This window comes from Acipenser ruthenus, chromosome 29, assembly GCF_902713425.1.
Source record: "Acipenser ruthenus chromosome 29, fAciRut3.2 maternal haplotype, whole genome shotgun sequence".
Classification (NCBI taxonomy): Eukaryota; Metazoa; Chordata; class Actinopteri; order Acipenseriformes; family Acipenseridae; genus Acipenser; species Acipenser ruthenus.
The window spans coordinates 21,502,159-21,515,635 of NC_081217.1; the positions used below are offsets into that span (position 1 = coordinate 21,502,159).

At 41.1% G+C, this 13,477-nt stretch overlaps 1 protein-coding gene across 1 annotated transcript; it reads left to right on the plus strand.

Annotated features, from left to right (window-relative positions):
• Nucleotides 1-7,483: 7,483 nt before the first annotated feature.
• LOC117964451 (prokineticin-1-like) lies at nucleotides 7,484-11,019 on the plus strand. The gene is made up of 3 exons (XM_034907908.2): nucleotides 7,484-7,721; nucleotides 8,951-9,076; nucleotides 10,298-11,019. Exons 1-3 carry the CDS (start codon nucleotides 7,647-7,649, stop codon nucleotides 10,415-10,417), a joined length of 321 nt encoding a protein of 106 aa, XP_034763799.1. The 5' UTR covers nucleotides 7,484-7,646; the 3' UTR covers nucleotides 10,418-11,019.
• Nucleotides 11,020-13,477: the final 2,458 nt, after the last annotated feature.

Below are 13,477 nucleotides of genomic sequence, written 5' to 3' on the forward strand. Positions count from 1 at the left end.
ATACGCTCTTTTTGAAAAGGGTTTCTGTTTCCAGCACGACATCCTGAGAGGTTTTGCATCTTTCAAAGAACACTGTCTTTTTTTTTATCAGCGATCTCGAATCTTGTAGTAGAGAATACATCCCTTGTTTATGGCAGATTCATATCGGAGCTCTTCGCTGTCAGGCAGTGAAAACTCAAGCCCTTTTGTGTTGTCTGCCGGTGCTCCATTGTGTGTCGACACTCTCCGATCTCTTATCAGTGTCCAATAGGATTATCTGGGAGTTTGCTGTCACTCGCTGCCCTGATGCATATTCCTGTCGTGTTCATCTTAACCCTTTACCATCAAAACCCATTTTCACACAGCCATCCATCACCGTTGTACAAGCTACTGCAGCGTGGGCTGCATGTGTGTAAGCGTGCAGTGGCTGTTGGGAGTTTAACTGTCAGGTCTGTCATACACAGAGTGCAAGAGAAAGCACACTCTCAACTTGATTAGAGGGAGCCACCAAACACTTAGAAACATAACAGAAGTCATTAAATCTAACTAGCAAAACACGATATTAACGCACTTGAATCATGTAGGACATGATGGGGTTTAAACATTTAGAATGCTTTGTCATTGACATTCTGAGTGGGAGATCTACACTCTCAGCGAAATTACAATGAGCTCCAGTGGGCGCTTATAAGTGTTTAGAAGACCGCGTGAGTTCTACATTCTAAAAATGTAGCCCTTGGCTGTTAACCTTTAACCGTTAATACCCAGAGGTCTTACCATTCAGTCCCCACCCCGGGGTTGAACCACCACATGCTAATAACACACCTGTGTAATGCATGAGATAGCCAGGTATTCACTCTTAACGGCAGGGTGTTGAATTGGCTTTATTAAGGTTGGCTCAGTCATGGTTTATGGTGCTTCCTGTGTTTTCCTAGAGCCCGTTGAGCTATTGTTTCATTAAGTTGCAATCAGACCAACAACGCCTTTCTATTATTTGAGGCTTTTTAAATCAAGACACAAAGGGTCCATCGTTTCACTGAATATACAGAATGGGAAAAACGTGAAGAAACTGTTAATGGAGGGGCCTCTAGATTAAGCTGTGGAGCCCTAAAGCCGTATAACTAAAAAAGGGGCACTAACCACAAACAGTAATGAATAGTAATAATATAAGGAATAATGTACACCCAGCTGTGCCTAAGAAGGCTGTAATTCTATCTGTGGTTTCTAGTGACATATACGTGGTCTATAAGGTGATATCCAGTCAGATGCAGTAGTATTGGCACCCTACACGTAATGTAAGATCATTCAAGAAACCATGTTAAAGACAAGCATTTAGTGAACAGAGCCGCTAATTAATGAATGACAACGAGCAAAATGCACAAAGCCAAAGTGAGATGTATGGATGGGGTCTGTGTTTCCCAGTGACAGAGCCTGCCAGCATCTCTCAACAGCTAGTGTGTCTACAAATCGCTGGCTTCTCGGGGGTCCCTTTGACATTGTTTAACACTATACGGCAATGCCTGAAGGCGATTATTGGATTCCTGCAGATACAGAGAATGAAAAGCTAGCTAAATACCACCACTGAATTATACTGTTTACCTGGGGCGTTCATTTTGCTGGCCAGCGTGTTTAGCGAACAGTACCTCTCTTTAGCAGATCATCTATAATGAAATTGTCCCCATGCAGGGAGAGACAGCAATTAACTGTAGTTCAAAGCTATCCTCATAGGACTCTACTGCACGTGATGCATAACGACTACTGCAATGATTGATCAAGCTAATGAGTGTTGAAATGGGTCTACAAGCCTACAAGCCAAAGACAAGCCAAAGACACATCAGGTCAGCTTCTTGAATCAATGAAGCCAGCCTCAGAGAACCAAAATAAATAAAGTTATCTTACAAGAGCTTAGTTATGTATTGATCCCTAAACATATGTGATACGGATTATCAGGGGGGATTTTACCTTGGTCTGTTATCCCTGTAATCTTTATTTAGCTCATTGGTATTCTTAACTTTGCATAGATTGGCATCAAGGCATTCCCAGTTAATCTCTTAGGTAGAGTCCTCCAGCACAGACTGTTACATTTCTCTTCATTTGAGTTCTGTGTGACTTTCCTAATCTTTGCAGTCAAGTTCTGCAGATGAATGCCTTGCAGAAACATTTGAACAATACCACTGGGATGCTATTAAAAAAGCATAAGAACACCAGCTTGTTTAAATGAAAAACGAAACCATTTACCATTACCAGTCTAACGATGTCCGATAGTTAGTTTGAATTACAACTTAATACCATCTCTCAGCCTCTGCCAGATAAAAAGTCTGGCTGCCTGGCTCTAATGAAATACAGATAGACACACGATTAGCTGGAGGGAAAGACACAATTTATTTGTTCATATTTTAGCACAAGCAGCCGATTTATGATATAGAATATGCCACTGTGGTGTACAGCAATGAATGTGTCTGCTGGCACTCCAGCAGTGCCGACTGCACACACTGCAAATTATTATTATTATTTATTTCTTAGGAGACGCCCTTATCCAGGGCGACTTACAATTGTTACAAGATATCACATTATTTTTACATACAATTACATTATTTTTTACACATTATTTTTACATACAATTACCCATTTATACAGTTGGGTTTTTACTGGAGCAATCTAGGTAAAGTACCTTGCTCAAGGGTACAGCAGCAGTGTCCCCCACTTGGGATTGAACCCACGACCCTCCAGTCAAGAGTCCAGAGCCCTAACCACTACTCCACACTGCTGCCCTATTACACAGTGCTAAAGCGAGGTCTTGAAATATATTCAGCTGGGTCTCAGAAAGGAGAGCTGGTAAATATACCTTCTATAACGTCTTGTTTTCCCCGTGTGATTTTTAAAACATGTTCTAGACTTTCACCTTTCCGTTTTACTGCAGGAGTTTGACTTATTGCGGTCCAGAAGCTTGAGTTAGTGGAGACATTAAGACTTGCCTAAGGTGTAAAATACATCTTCCGACTCCATTAGCTCCTGAGCCATTTTCATGACTCCTCTTAACTTTGTGAGATTGCACTATTCGTTTCTAATGCCCTTTTCTTTACTTTGAAAAGTCTGCAATACTCTGGAGCAGTTTGATCTCTATTTAAGCCATGCTGTGACATCCTGCTAACTCTCTGTCCAGCACAGAGGGCAGGGCGTTTGGGGGACCCACAGCTTATGTTTTCACACTACACGTTGCAATTATAGTTTCTCAACATGCCCTTCATAAAAGTTGATAGACTGTACTCTGCACTTACCATAGTCTTCCCAGGTTTGCTATGTTCATTAATATGCTTTACCATACACTGCTATACTTTACAATGCTTCCCTATATAAAAGTGGATAAGGGCGTCTGCTAAGAAATAAATAATAATACAAGTGGATCACTGGAGTCTGGTTTAAGAGGCAGTGGTCTTGATCGAGTCAAAGATCTTCATTTAACAAGAACTGCCCCGCGATGCCATAGTTAATTTCTTAATTGTTCCACTAGAGTGGAACTATCTTCCAGCTTTCCCATTATAAATATTAGACATGAAACAATTCATGGATTATTGATCGCCATGGCTTTTATTGTGCAAACTGAGTATTAATTATTCTGATTCATACTCCTTGTGCCCTTTCTGGAGCCTCACACAGCGAGCTACCCAGAAACCTGCTGCTAGACTAGAGCTCCTTCCCTTGTATTTCACGTCTTAATAAAATCAATTATTGGCAATTATCAATCTGTTCGATATTCGAGTAGGACATTGATGGCGGATTGGACCAATCTCATCTATAGAGGTGGCAAACCTGCAACTAGAATGCACTGGACACGGTATGGAGAGTGATTCTAAAGTAACTCGGTGCATGCAGTGTGTGTGTGTGTGGGGGAGCGGGGGGGGGGGGGGGGGGAGTGTGTGTGTGTGTGTGTGAGTGAGTGTGTGTGTGTGTGTGGGGGGGGGAGTGTGGACTGGGACTTGGAAACTTGGAAGGCAGCAGCAGAAGCCCATGGGGACGGGGATGGTATGGTTGAGACGTTGTTTAAGATAATTTGTTTTTGTAATCGCTTTTAAACTCAGCGTGTCAGGCCTTTGCCGGTAGACCTCCAGCTCCTTCTGACATGCAAACGACGCTATGATAATTCACACCGTGTCACAATGTCAACCCCTAGACTGTGCGGCGTGACTGATTCCTTCTCTCCGAGTGTGCTCCACTTTGCTGAGGCAGCAGAAAGGCAGATGTAATTATATAGCGCGGCATTGCACAGATTCATCAGCTTCTGGGCAGCCACGTATTGCTTTGCTGACGAACCCCCGGCTAAGAACGGTTCTTAAATCAAGAGCTCAATTGACGCACTTCTTCCTTCCGGGAGCTTTTTCTATTTTGAGGGGGAAAAGCTAAAACGCAAGCCAGGGCTAGATAAAAAAAAATAGCAGATTGCTGTATTCATATCTGTCTGTGTAATAATGTTTTATATGCATCACACCGTGTAAAAAGATTGCAAGAAGATTGTGAGCTGGAATTGAGGCGAAACTAATCTTTTTGTAGAAAAGAGATTTGAAATTAAACAATAACAACACAGCGGAGTATTGATGAGCTGCAGCAACCGTGCACAGCTTGGGATCTGAACTAACAGTCTTAATCCTGGCTTTCAAATGTTTTGCTCCTGTGCTAATTTTGCACTGCTCCAATTTTCATAGCTTTGCTCCAAGATACTATTTCATAAGCCTTTTTTTTCCTCAAAGCAATCACTTTCTTCCCAACGCCTTTGCTGCCGTGCATCTCGTTATCTCAGTGCATGGTGCTGAGGTCCAATTTTCAATCTGAAAAGAGCCAAAGCGTTTATTCAGCCCCACTATTTTCCTCCTACTTGATGGTGGTGTGAAATGAGGAGCCAGCTAAAGCAGGATTATCAATGTAAATCAGTGTGGACCACAACGGCTTTCCATTCAGTTCAGAAATCCCAAACTGCACTTTTTAAAAGCATGAATTTAATTTCACGATTTCCGAAATTAGCTACTGGGACGTTCTGTTAAAAGGCGGAAACCTCTCAAAGATTGATTGGCACACCTCTGGTCTCTGTTCTAGAACAGTAAATAGTGCTTTTATTTTTTTTACAAACTAAAATTGTGCTAATGAAGCTTTGGACTAGCTTCCAGTCCTATGAGGGGGTCGGGGTAGATGCCTGTTCTCCAACCATCGTGCTAAAAAGCATTTTCAGCAAAACTCTCCTTCCCTCGCATCTTTCCATGAGATGAGAACAGAATCCATTGATTAATGTTTGTGTCTTAAAATAAGAACCAGGGTACTTTAAAAACACTCTCACTCCAGTAAATGAGTGAGAAATACAATTCTGAACTGACAAGTGCTTTACAGAACCTCATTCGTTTACCTTGTATTGAGCGGCGCGCAGTGAATTCATTTAGATTTGGTTGGCCTTTCTATTTCATCCGTGTCACGTGTTAATAATAGTGCTAATATTTGTGAATATGTATTCAATCTAAAAGAATGTAGTTAAAGGGTAATGGGGGGGGGGGGGGGGGGGGGGGGAATCGTTGCACTAAAGGTCGGAGCAGTGATAGACACAGACGTAGCTGTAAATTCTATTGCCGCTGCCGTTGAAACAAACCCGGCATAACTAACACTGTAAAAGCAAAGCAGCCTATTGTTAAACAAATATCACTGACCCGAGGGCTGCACTGATAGGAATCAGTGTGGAGTGCACCGGCGTTTAATAATTCAATAGGTGCATTTCAGTTTGGAGGCTGTGTGGAAAATGCAAAGTCCTCTGGACCGCTACAGCATTTAAAATGTCATGCGGAGGTGTGCAAATATGGAGCCTTATTAATTCAATCAATTGAAATTAAATGCGTACAGAGGCATAACCGTGCATCACTGAGAAGATGCCGCATCAGAGCTTTTGTACTATAAACACCACAGGTTCACATGTCTGTACACAGAGTCTTCAAGAAAAAAATACTTTTTAGTGCTGTAGGATGTCAAACCTCCACACAGCGGATAAACGAATTCCCTCAGTATTCTTCAGTGCACTGCCTGTTCTGGGGTTTGAAATAAACACTATTGAAAAAATCGAAAACAGCTGTAAATCTAAAACTTTTGAACTGATGAAAATCACATTTTCAGACGTCTGTTTAGTGCATTTCTGCCAGTAAAAGTATGTGGTAAATCCTAGGGATTTACCACCGTTGAGATCATCTCAACAGGGCCATTCAGAGGCTGTATATACTATACTTAGCGCATGGCAGTTAGACCCACGTATGATCTCACTCTTATTCAATCTGTGGAATTTGTCAACAGTTTTATTGAGACTGAGGAAATTGGCTGAAGCACGTTTCTTTAACCCCCATCGATGACTTCCCAACACTCCATCACTTTAGCTCTTCATACAATTAAAAGAAGCTACAGGACTAAGGGTCTGGCTATAACTCCTTCAGACCCTGTGGTCCCCTGTCAGTGGGTTTTCACTCATGGATTTAGCCTGCATATGGGAGGCATGCAGCTGGAACGCTGGTATAATTGAACTAGACTTTCTCCATCCCTCCACTGCTCTGATTAAGCTAATGAAATAGTGGACTGTCTTGCAGTAGTGGTGCAGAAGACAACCTGGTGGCTGATCGATGGTATCATAGAGCCTCAAGCCTAAAGAGACGCCACGCTGCTTAATTCCCAGTATCTATCACCACGCTTGTCAGAAACCGGCTAAATCCTCCATGCGGGCATTTAAGAAGAAGCTATTGGGCATTTCAACCAATACCAGTGACATGCTTTTAAATAAAATGCAATTAGTGTTTAGGAAAAGTGCTAGATCGAGGGTACAGATCATTTTTGCTCTGAAACATAGATTCAATAATAACCAGCGTGTGAAAGCAATGCAACCAGTTAGGGGTTAGGCGCTGGAGTAAATTTAACAACTAAATACACATTTCTTTCTTTTTAAATTAGGGCTTCATTAAAGATTCAGGATTGAGAGCACTGGGATTTTTTGCCAGCTGAAAAAAATGAATGCATAGCCAGAATCCTTCTTTTAAAACCATCTGAACTGTAAATACAGTTTAGTTTCATGTGTAATCCACCTGTCTATCGACTTGTCTGTGCAAGAAATTCTCTTTCGGGTCATAAATTGAGAGTACAGGTCTGTCTGTCTGTCCGTCTGTCCGTCTGTTCTAGAATACCTGTGCTCCCCATTCATAACCTTCAGTGACAGACAGACAGACAGACAAGTAGACAGATATATAGAGATTTAACATAAAACAAAACCGGATTTAGAGTAATGTTTCCGTCTGTCTGGCTGCCGGTGTGACCTGTTGACCTGCTATGCAATGTCTTGCAATGTCATATCACTTGGCCCGATTTGTCAATTTCTGAGATCATCCGCATAGCATCACATCACCAGTGTAGAGGGAGGGGTTGGGGGGTGGGTGGAGGTGGGGGTGGTGTGGATTAAATACTGAGAGAATGGAGCACCCTGCGATCGCATCTCATTGAGAGAAGAGCAGGGAGACAGGAGAGAAACAGAGAGAGAGAGAGAGAGACAGAGAGAGAGAGAGAGGGGGCTGATCCAACACATCCAGCTTGAGCATCCCAACAGAGACTGAGCAGCACTGAGAGATACTCTCCACCTTCTTCCAAGCTCCTGCCAAGCTGGTGCAATGATGAAAAGCACACTGCTGTTTACCTTTCTCTTGGCTTTACTAACTAGCGCCAGCTGTGCCGTGATCACTGGGGTAAGTCCTTTCATCCACTGATAACGATCCCTCCTGGGTTTACAAGCCTGCACCTCATGAAGGTCGCTTCACCTGCAGGCTTCTGTGCTGTAGTCATGTGTGGAACACTAGAAAGGGTTTTAGTTTTTGATTGTTCGAACCAAATATTTTTGACTTAAGAAATCTGTAATACAAAGCATCTAAAGCATCACAGCTTTTAATTAACATGTGGATTTGTATTTATTTCTCATGTAACTGTTCTATTCAGGAGTGCAAGATCTCCTCTCTGACTACCTGTTGAGTGGCAGATCACTGAAATGATTCTTTGTTTAAAACCACTATCACTATGAAGTGCAGGGCAGAATCCACAAATACCCTCTCCTCACCAGCTCAGTAATGCACAGTCAGCACCCATCGAGACTATGGGCTTGCCTTTCCCTTCATTCCCGATCTCAGCGTGTGACGATTGCACGATTATTAAGCTGTGCGAACAAGGAACTCATTTGATTTTGAGAGACACTAAAAGAAACTTACAGTGGACTTCGTGTTGAAGCTTGTGTCCGTGCCTTTTTCCTTCGAATTCTTTCACAGCTTCCCTACATTTAGCACTGGAGAGTGTTTTATAGGAAGGGGTGACATTCTGTTCTCTGACAAGGTTTAATACTTTTCATTGGACTGATCTCATCACTAAGGATTTACAAGAAGGTTTCAGAATGAATGTGTTTCCATGTACTGTGAAAACGTCTGGGTGTAATTTGAAGAACTGGTTACAGAACACAGTTATATTGATGTATTTATGGATGTATTTTGATTGGTTAAAGACTTGCTAATATGAATTGATTATTATATAATAACAGATATACCTACGGCTCTGGTCAAAGGTTTTGTATCATCCTATAGAATTAACTATTTTTGCTTCATAAAGTCGAATGAAACCTGTTGAATAATGCTACCTTAACATATTGAATTACACACCGCTTTGTAGTTTTCCATATACTTAATGAAAAACCAATCAAAATTTGCAATATCATTTTGTAGTTTCTTTGATTACATGATGTTAAATAAAAGATCTAAATCTAAATCCTAAAATTCTAGGTGATGCAAAACCATATAAGCAAAGCAGGGGGAAGAGCTAAAACAGTTCCTCACACTGTGTAAAGCTGTGTATCTTTTGAAGTACCACTGAATCAATCGCTGCACTAGTTGTCAGACCTCCTGTAAGAGATCTGTGTGTGTGTGTGTGTCCCCAGGCCTGCGAGAGGGACGTGCAGTGTGGACTGGGCTCATGCTGTGCTGTCAGTCTGTGGCTCCGGGGTCTACGCATGTGCACCCCAAGGGGGAGAGAGGGGGACGAGTGCCACCCCTACAGCCACAAGGTACAGGCATGAACATTTGATTTTAGTAAAAAAAAAACAGCTTTTATTTTTACTTGACAAAATGATACCACAAAACCCCCTGAGAGTGCTGAAGAGAACTCATAGTATATAACGTAGGTGTTTGGTTCTGCTCTAAATTAAACAGGTGTTTTACCTCTGTCAAAAAAATAGGGGAAGACTGGAGGAAACGCTGTGAAAATATATTGTTTAGAGTCGCTTGGTATCACTCATAACATCCTGCTGACTAAGCGCAGGAGTTTAAAACACCCCATGGGGTCTCAATTCATCTTTCAGATGTGCTTGCCTCTAAGTACAGATGGCACACCACAGCGTAACCATTACCCTTCCCACTGTAAACTCTGCCCCCAGTAGAACACACATTACAGCAGTGTCATTTCTGCCCTGTGAGATTGGAAGAAGTAACTGACCCAACAGCAGAGGCGAGATCTTAAGCAGGCACGCGTTTATTTGTCTGTCATTATATTCGTCTCGGCTGTCAAAGTGAAAGATCTCATTTTGTTCCGAGCTGGCTGCTTAACCAGGAGCCCAATCAGTGCCGATCTCTGGTGTGCTTCCAGAAACGCTGCTGATGAACAGATATTGATATCAGCTTGAGCAGTGAGAGATTCCCTGAATAATACATCACTTCCTGGCAGGGATTAGGGTTCTGTGTAAAGAAAGCCAGCGTCTTAATAACCATGCTGAATTTCCCAGGAGAGACGGGGTCTGCAGCGCTGTGGAAACGGCCTGTTTATTGTGACTGGGCTGAGTGTGGCAGGATTAGACAGGATTTCATTAATCTCTGGCTTTAAGGAGTAAGCTTCTGTTTGGAAACAGCAATGCCATCTGGTTGAGTTACTGTAGACATTTTAAACGATGTGTGTGTGTGTGTGGGTGGGGGGGGGGGGGGGGGAGTTAAAGAGTGCAGGTATTAAGATCTTTAGGAGACCTATAACTTTACCCTTAAAGATAGTTGAAGCAATTACAACATTTGGCCACACGGAGGCACTGTGCGCCAAATTAAACTTTCAATGACAGTGATATAACCAAGGATTTGAAATCCAGACTCCTATTTAAAATATCCATGTTCCCAAAATAAAAATATAAGCAAAAGGCAACCAGGGATGGAAATACTTGCATATCTGCTTTTTGTTTGCTGGTTTTTGTATATCCCGATTTCCGGCTGGCATGACATTGTTTTCCTCTGCTTGTCTGTTGCAGGTGCCCTTCTATGGGAAGAGACAGCACCACACCTGCCCGTGTCTGCCGCATCTCATCTGCACCTGGGTTATGGACGGCAAATACCGGTGTTCTGAGAATTATAAAAACATAGACTTTTAAATAACGAGAGAGAGCTAGAGAGAGAGAGAGAGAGAGAGAGAGAGAGAGAGAGAGAGAGAGAGAGAGAGAGAGAGAGAGAGAGAGAGAGAGAGAGATGAAACATGAAACATTCTTATTTCAGTATTGCTGTAACAAGGAAGAAATGCACTAGCCTAGATGAAGGGATCTGGAGCTACAGCTATGGCCTGATTTCGAAATGTCACATTTTTTAATTTGTCATTTTTTCGTTAAGTATAATGGAAACTGCAAAGCGGTATGTGATTCAATGTGTTAATGTCACATTATTCAGCACGTGTCATTCGACTTTGTGAAGCAAAATGAGTTAATTCTATGGGGTGCAACCTGATTAGATCCACTGAACACGGAGTTCAATTCAATTGATCAATGTATTCAGTTGAATTGATCCCGAAGTCTGGAAGGTTACTCATGTGAGCTGAGAAAAAAAACAACTGTGTATAAAACAGAGGAGTCGGAAAGTGTATGCGTTCAGAAAATATATTTAAAAAATACCTGAAAGAAAGGGAATTGTAATAACGTTTGAAAAAGTTTTGAAAACTATTCAGAACTATTAAACAAATGGCATTTATTTATTCATTCATTTATTTACGTTTCTTGTTTGAACTTGTTTAAAAACTCCTTTGTTGCTGTTTTTTGTGTCCTTTTTAAAAAAAAAAAACTGTACAAACATTTGCAAATAAATGTAAAATTGAACAAACTGTCATAAACGGAGCTGTATTTCGGTTAGGGTCCGTTCATTGCCCTGTTTCGCTACACGTGTGTTTTACAGACTGGATCAGACAGCGACACTCGATGCTGATCGCTCTTCAATGAAAGGATTTTCAGAGAGAAGACTGAAGCGGAACTGCGCTGTTTAGGGTTCACGTTGACGCGTGGATTTCTTTAAATACAGACCCTTTCCCGCTAACATTGTGGATTAAAAAAAAAAACCCAAAAAAACGAACGCAAGATATTTTTAAGTTGACATATTAGGCTCTACTGTGTCTATTGTAAATCAATCAATCAATCAATCAATCAATAAATGCTTCAATAAGGTTTGCTGCTATACAGCCTAGACCTGTTTTTCATTGTGTCTGTAATCGTAACCCGTTTCTGACTCGCCTGTATTCCATATATATATATATATATATATATATATATATATATATATATATATATATATATATATATATATACAGAAGTAATTTAATTTTCCTGTATCTGTCTTCTAGAACACCTCCATCTGTAATCAGATGCTTCCGTTCTGTGAAAGTTGCACATTTCTCTGCTCTCCAGTATTTCAATTTTCTTTTTTTTAGTATCAAAGAACATTCGCTTTAGTCACAATATTAACACCATTGCAGTTCAAAGACAGGCCCTGCACAATGCCCGCGTGGTTTAATTCCGGTTTGTAACTTTGTATTGAGTGTATTTGTCCTTTCTGAAAATAAAATGATCGCTGATGACATTTTGGAGGAAATAACTCTGAGAATCAAGCCTTAAATATGACTTTTACTTCCGGCCATGCAATGAGCGCATGTGTAACGACATGGGTGTAAGTGTTTGTCTATGCAGGCAATTTTATTTTTTAATTTTTTAAATGAAAGATATGATATGAACCTCGCCCTTTGCATTCTAACAGACTGGGTAGCGTTGGAGTCGTTGCCATAGTTTCTTTTTTCCAGTAGAGGGCGCATGAGAGCGTTTACATTTTGTTTCTGCTGTGCTTCTGTGTATTACCGTGAGAAGTACTGATGGTAACGTAGGGATCTTACTTTTTCATTAGCTATTATTAAATAACCGCGTTTATGCACAGCGATGTGTATATAAAGAATAGTGAAAGCCTTGTAAAGCCCAGAGAGGTGTAGACAGGCATAAAACCATGGTAAACTGTAATAAATATATAGTATAGCCATAGACAAAGCTAAATGACCATCATAAAGATTAGCGGCAACTTTAATGGATTTCCCCTTTAAACAGTGCTGAGAATAGCCCAGCCAGTTAGTGACTGTCTCTGACTTTATTTTGTCCTGCCGTTAAACACGAGGGTTCTGTCTTCCATTGAAGAACTCTCTGACCGAGTAGCGCAATGACAACTTCTGTCCACAAGGTGTCGCCAATCGCACACACTCTCTAATGAGATCTGAGAGTCCCGGTCACACTAGAAATTCGATTCTCAAATTGCCCGTTAGTGGACAATAGGTCACACTGACCTTGTCGCACTGAGCAGAAAATTTAAAAAATATATATCTGAGGTAGGGGGATTCATTTATAAGCAGCAGTTATACAAAAACGTGATGCATACAGGGGATCTTCTCTTGTGTGTAATGTCTGTGGATTTTAGACTGCAGATAGAACTGACTGCAGCCCTATAGTTTGATAATAATGGAACACAATGGAAATCATTATTTGAACATGGAGGGTTTTTTTTTTTTTTTTATTAGTACAGAGGCACATGAATTGTACTCTAGTGGTCACAGAATAGCATCTGCACACTGTGTAAGACTTACTGGAGGTGTGACAACTCTGGAACTGGACTTTCCTATATCTTATTGTGCGGATTATAAATGCTGCAGTTTTGCTTTGACAGTAATCCAGTAGTTTCAAAATGATCAGAGTTCATTCTCCCATCTATTAAAGCATTCCAGTTCAGAGTTTGGAATTAACTCTCGACTCAAGTGCCTCCCCCACTTGCCGTAATTCTCACAAAAATGGATGTCTAAATTTGGAGGGCTTTTAAAAAAACCATCCCAGGTGTGCTGTGAGGCAAGAGGCGCAGTGTCTCAGTAAAAAAAAGTCACACGTCCCAGTGCGTTACTGCTTACTTAACTGTGTTATCAGTGGGTGGTTTGTTCAGGCCCGAATCTTGCATAAAAAACGCTTATTCTATTAACTTGAAACTAAAACAAATGCAGAGAGTGTTTACCAGAATATGCATGCTATTTAAATACAGAATACTTTCCAAAAAAAAATAAAACCCAGCAAAACAATGAATGTTTAGGAGAGTCGTCCAATGATGTGATTGGCTGGTGTCTCTCTCTGGTAAACAGATACAGTAACCTG

Bases quoted from the DNA above. Each gene is read 5' to 3' on its own strand.
- LOC117964451 (XM_034907908.2), top strand. From the start codon at position 7,647: ATGATGAAAAGCACACTGCTGTTTACCTTTCTCTTGGCTTTACTAACT. The intron at 7,722-8,950 runs GTAAGTCCTTTC...GTGTGTCCCCAG, and splicing joins GCTGTGCCGTGATCACTGGG to GCCTGCGAGAGGGACGTGCA. The intron at 9,077-10,297 runs GTACAGGCATGA...TGTCTGTTGCAG, and splicing joins GCCACCCCTACAGCCACAAG to GTGCCCTTCTATGGGAAGAG.